This window comes from Cervus elaphus, chromosome 19 (assembly GCF_910594005.1).
Source record: "Cervus elaphus chromosome 19, mCerEla1.1, whole genome shotgun sequence".
Lineage (NCBI taxonomy): Eukaryota > Metazoa > Chordata > Mammalia > Artiodactyla > Cervidae > Cervus > Cervus elaphus.
Window position 1 is genome coordinate 75286379 of NC_057833.1, and position 6000 is coordinate 75292378.

A 6000-nucleotide genomic window follows, 5' to 3' on the forward strand; every position below is an offset into this window, starting at 1 on the left:
AGCTACAGTGTGCACCTAGACGAGTGAACCCTGCATTTGGAGGGCAGACCCCACCCCCACACTGGAACCTTGAGCACAAAAAAAGGAAAACTAGGTCCAGCACCCTCAAGAGCACTGCCTAGGGAAAAGAACCCAAGCGTCAAGCCCTTGATTAAGCAAAGGGTAGGTGTCACTGATACGGTCACTCAGAGTGCCAACCTCATCGTCTCCAAAACCTGGCTTCCAACAGCCCCAAATGCCAATTCCATTGGGAGTCTTGCTTGCCCCACCCAGCCCAGCTCAGGGACTCGTGAACATGGGTGGGTGGTTTTCCCATCCTCCAAGGCACCTTCTCTAGACTCACACCTGGCAGTCAGCCCTGGGCTGGACCCTAGAGGAAAGTTTAGGGCCCTGGGAATGTCTCTAGGGCTCTGTTTATGACTTGGGTTGAAATTTTAAATTAAAAAAAGCACAAGGTTTTCAGGGAGAATGATTTTCACACAAAACATCATTCTCTGAAAAAAGTGAGCTCAGCCTCACATGAAAGAAACACCTAAGTTCTGGTGCAGCATCAAACCGTAAGGTAACATTCAGGAAATCTTGACAAAAACATCTCTACCTTAAAACATTCTGATTCACTATTGTCTCACATGTATAAGGCACTTTTGCAGCTTTGAACGGGCTTCAAGAGTTAGTTACCAGGCACCTCCAAGACCTGAAACTTCCTTTATCCACAACTAACAACAACAATCTCCTTCATTTCCCATTCCCACCATCATTCTGGAATCCCAAAGAAATGAACAAGTGCAAATGAAAAATGGTCAAGTGTTACCCAAACATTCAAGCAGATAAAAGCAAATGTCATGAGGGGGCTGCCTTTTTCATTTGGGGATCCCTGTCATATATAAGAAGCTAGGTCATAAAGGCAGAGACCTTCCAGAGATGGGACCTGGCTTGTGGATCCCCCTGCCCCTGGCTCTTTCCTGCTCTGCCAACCTCCTCAATGTGTCCGCGGCCCCATTCTCTCGGTTTACACAAAATCATTATATAATGAGCTGGCGAGGCTGGGTATGTTCTACAGTAACCTGTTTGGAATCATAGGATGCAGTTGTCAGAGCAGAGCATGCGCAGAAACCCGGCTACTTTTTTTTTTTTCTTTCGCTCAAGGCAAGAGGTAACTGTCGGTCAAATCCTGCAGAGCCCTGCTGACTTCAAATACAGGATGCTAAAAATGAAATAAAGGCAAAGGGTGGGGAAAAAACCGGTGCGTGCTGTGCACGGTGGGGTTACAGCTCATGGGAAGTGACTAGCAGGATAGTAAACACACAGACAAAGGACAGAAGAAGGATGCTTGGGGGGTTGGTAGGGGGAGGGCGAGATGGCTTGGAATACGGAATACTTTATTCTATCTGTACTTTAGATGACCTGAAATCAGTCCAGAAGTACCTCACTGCACTGCCGGTGTGCTGGGCATAGAAATGAAAGGCCCTGGGATGGGTGAGACAACAGTTAGTTTGTTTTCCTTTTTTTCTAACGTGAGTTTATGGAGCTGTTTTAAAGGGGCAAGAAGACCTTTATAGAAACAGCACTGACCACCTATAGAAACAGCACTTACTGTAAGTGTCTAGCAAAGAATTCTCCTGCACCTGGTGGTACCCCTACGAAGCTGGCACCCTTGGGAAGAGTGAGATGAGCGCCTTTGTCCCCACCCCAGTCTCTCTCCAGGGTAGAGAAATGTAACCGGAGGTACCCAGGCTAGCCCCTCACCTGCCTCCCCGTAACTCCGCCCGCCGCCCCCTCCTGAGCAGGTCCGGGAGAGGCTATCCCCAGGAGCGAAAGGGCAGCCCAGGCTCTCGACCACCTCTCTCCTTTGTTCCCCTAGACAGTGCCGGCGCTCCGGAGAGCAGCCTGCTCCTCAGGCTCCCGCCACGCGCGCGGGCAGAGGGATGGGACCCCCTTTTCCTCTGGCCCAGGCTGCCGCCCCGCCCCAGTATGCTATGGGTCCCCAGGCCGGGCACCCAGAGGCGGACGAGGTCAAGGCCATCTGTCCAGTTGTGGGACCTCCTCCTTTCCTCCCTCCGTCCCCTGGCCCTCCGCCTTCCCCGCGTCCTCGGTTGCAAGCAGCATCCTGAGGCGTCAGGCGGCCAGGGCGGGGGGCGATGTGAGTCGAGCGCCTCCCCCGGGGCTCACGGGCAGGTGTCAGGGTGCAGGTCTTTGTGCGTTTCTTATTCTCCGGGAGAACAGAACCCAGCCCCGGGGACAACGGATGCGCTCACTCACCATGGCGGTGCCGACCGAGAAAGTGGCCATCAGACAGGCCATGCCCCGGGGGCGGCGGCGGCGGCGGCGGGGACAAGGCTGCTGGCGGCGGGGACGGGCGGCGGGCACGAGGCTGCGCTCGCACCGGCTCGGCTCCTGCGCGCCGCGCGGGCTCGGGCTCCGGCTCTACTGCTCTGGGGCCCCGGCCCCGCCCACGACTCGCCCACTCAGGCCCCGCCCGTGACCCGCCCACACGGCCCCGCCCTCTACCAGCGATTGGCCGGCGCGCGGGGGTGGGGCGGAGCCGACAGGTGCGCGTGCTCTTGTTTTGCTTCTGCGGGGGCGCGGCTGGCCCAGTTCTCTGCTTACAGGCTCCTCTGGCTGCCCGAGCCCCTGGCCCGGCAGGTGCAGAGGATCCTCCGCAGACCCCACGTCTTCGAGTTCCGAAACTCACGGGGGCTGGGCCAGAGACCCTGGGCCCCCGACTGTCAGCGGGGGGTCCCCGTCAGGACTACCACCTCAGTTTGCAGGGTGTGCGGGGGGCGGGGCGGGGAGGGGGAGGTTCGTCTTGGGAGGGAGAGTGGAAGGGTAAAGGAACTTCTCTCTCTCTTTCTCTCTTTTTTCCCGTTGTTGGGCACCTCTCTGCCAGGTAGGAGCGTGAGAACTAAAGAGGAGCTGGCCGCTCCAATACCCGCCCCCCCCCATTACCGCTCTGTATCTGGGGCACCCGCTCCTGCCTACTGAGGCAGCACAGTCACCCAACATTGCTGGGTGCCAGACGCAGAGTTAAGCCTTGGATAACAAAAGGGTGCTAGGTGAAGATGCCCAGGCCTCTGTCCTTCAGGAGTTGGCCAGGTCCCCAACTCCCACCTCAACAAAAAACCAAAAACATTTTTTTTTTTAATTTTAGATGCAGTGTTGCCAGTGCCTGGCCCACAGCTGTGTTTATGCATAAGGAGAGACACATCAAGCACCCTCTCCTGTGGCCCCAGACGGGAGTATCAGATGGCCTGGCTTCTGCTAAGACCCTTATTATATGTAAGTGGAACCATTTCCTGGTAACCATGGTGATAAGACATTCCTTACTCCCAATCTCAGAGGCTAATGCTTTTATTCAGTGGTTTGCATGTGGGGACCACAGGTAGGAATGCATCCCTTCTCACCTCCAGCACACTGGGTCACCCCTCCCCACTCTTCCTCGGGTTGGTGAAGCCCCTGCTTTTCTCATGGGGAGAGGGAGCACAGCTTTTTACACCAGGCAGGGGGGCTTCACACCTGAGATCTTATGACCATAGGCAAAATCTCCCCTCGAATCAAAGGATGGAGGGAAAGGCAGTGTAATGCATGAGCTCAAGGGCGAGAGGGCCCTGCCTTTGTCTGCATAGTTCACTTGAATAGTTCACGCATCACCTCTATTCTGTTGTTAAGAAATCTGACTGCTGTATCTCTAGGTGCCACTCGCTCTCTACATGCCAGGCCCACCAGTCTGTGTGGTGCCTTGAACATGCTGAGCAGGGAGGCCAATGAACTCTGAATGTTCTGGAAAGAGGTTTCAGATTCACAAGGCTGTCTATGAGAACTGAGACCCAAAGGCAGGGATGGAGTTGCCTCATCTCTGAGACCTGGGATTTGTGGGCAGCCTTGAAGCCCACCACTTGCCCCAGGGCCAAATGGAACACAAAACAGGGGCAAGAGACACAATAGAATGTGACCATGGAGGAACTCTCCATGAGAATCGACCAGACCCTGCTGTAGAGCCAGGACAAGTGACAGTGTGGTCCTGCTGCCGTGGCATGTATTCTCTGCCCAAGACCCACTCTCCTCACTGCTGGGCATATGCTCAGAACATCCTTCTGGAGCTGCCCCTGCCCCCAGCTCTACACCACCTGATTCCGTCAGTGATTGGTCAGGTACTGGAAGTGTAAGGCTCTGCTCGCCGAGCCCCTGGAAATGGCCAGGAGGACAGTATGTGGAGCCTGAGGATGAAGCCAGAGAGGGAAGACAGTGACAAAATGGGTCCTTGCTGGCTTTTCTGTTACAGGCCGTGGAGAGCTCCACTTACACATCTGTACATTGGGATAACAATCGTCTCAGCCACATGGGAGATAATGTGTGCTCCACTGCGCGTGGACACATAGCCAGCAATTCTAATCCTTGCTAATGATATCCTTCTTGTGCCAAATCTGGGAATAAACAAATGGTGAATAAAGTCGGTCAGATCTGTTCAGATCTGTGACGTGGCTATCGGGACTTCTTTGATTGTAAGTGACAGAATGCCCTCTCCAACTGGCTCAAAGTATTTCACTGTCTTAGGTAACAGGAAGACTCGGGATGCACTGGTTTCAGGCTTCAGCCCTTGATCCCAAGCTCTGTCGATGGCTCTGCTTTCTGTCTGCTGGCTTTCCACTATGGAAGGCTGTCACCACATGGGCCTTCCAGTAACAAGCCTGCATCCCATCACTGTGACCAAAACCAAATCAGGTCCACTCTTCCATCATGCAGCAAAGTCAAGCTACAGACACTGGAATGTGAGGCAGGAAAGTGTAGCCTTAAATGCAGGGCACCAAGCCAGGAATGGGGAGACAAGCCTCAGATCCACTTCCACCAGCTCTTTGATTCTGGGATCTTTTTAAGGGGAAGAATAAAGAAGCTTGGGTTAATTATCATCTGTGTCAGCTCGGAGTCGTGGTTTCAGGAGGCAGGAGGTCTCAGGTGGTCCATGGCTCGGGGCATGGACCTGAGAATATCTTGCCCTGGAGAAACAACCTGGGAACATATATTAATGATGAGTCTATGTGCTGTGCTTAGTCACTCAGCCTTTGCAACCCTGTGGACTGTAGCCCATCAGGCTCCTCTGTCCATGTGATTTTCCAGGCAAGAATACTGGAGTGGGTTGCCATGCCCTCCTCATAATGGAGTGGGTCTCCATGCCCTCCTCCAGGGGATCTTCCTAACCCAAGGATCTAAATTTGGTATGTTTTATGCTTGCTCTGTGAGATTAACATATTTCATAAATATTAATTAATAATTCCTTGCCTAAGTTAGAGGAACTCTTATTGTGTAGTTTAAAGGACACCCTGCCAGAAGCACACTGGTGCCACTCAGGCCTCAGGTCTCTCATGGCCCCGCCCTTTTGGAAGTAGTCCTGCAGGTGTCCCACTCTGGAGACTATATATATATATCTGCAGTTGCACCCCCTCCCAAACCATCTCATCCCTGATGCTATGCCCCCTTATAATCCGTGCATCACCGAATTAATTCACTATTGATTGTGTTTCCTGTCCGCCACACTGCTCAAGAATGTAAACCCCATGCAGGCAGGAATATCCACCCACTTATGGATCATCAGCCCCAGGCTGCTGCTGCTGCTAAGTTGCTTCAGTCGTGTCCGACTCTGTGCGACCCCATAGATGGCAGCCCACCAGGCTCTCCCGTCCCTGGGATTCTCCAGGCAAGAACACTGGAGTGGGTTGCCATTTCCTTCTCCAATGTATGAAAATGAAAAGTGAAAGTGAAGTCGCTCAGTCGTGTCCGACTCTTGGCGACCCCATGGACTGCAGCCTACCAGGCTCCTCCCTCCATGGGATTTTCTAGGCAAGAGTATTGGAGTAGATTGCCATTGCCTTCTCCAATCAGCCCCAGGAGCAGTGTCCAAGCTCATGAGCTATTCAATCAATACCTCCCACCCCCAGTCCCTCTGGATCCTCCACACTGGTTGTTCCCAGTGTGCATGAAGTGCCCAGAGTGGAAATGTGCATGCCC

General features: G+C 53.6%; 1 protein-coding gene across 2 annotated transcripts in view; it reads right to left on the reverse strand.

Annotated features, from left to right (window-relative positions):
• The window catches only part of ABCG1 (ATP binding cassette subfamily G member 1), a 66188-nt gene extending 63773 nt beyond the window's left edge, over nt 1-2415 (reverse strand). For both annotated transcript variants that reach the window (XM_043874518.1, XM_043874517.1), the window contains exon 1: nt 2260-2415. In XM_043874518.1, coding sequence (XP_043730453.1) covers nt 2260-2301 — 42 coding nt within the window. In that variant the 5' untranslated portion in view covers nt 2302-2415. The remainder of the gene's footprint in view (nt 1-2259) is intronic.
• Between the last annotated feature and the right edge of the window lie 3585 nt (nt 2416-6000).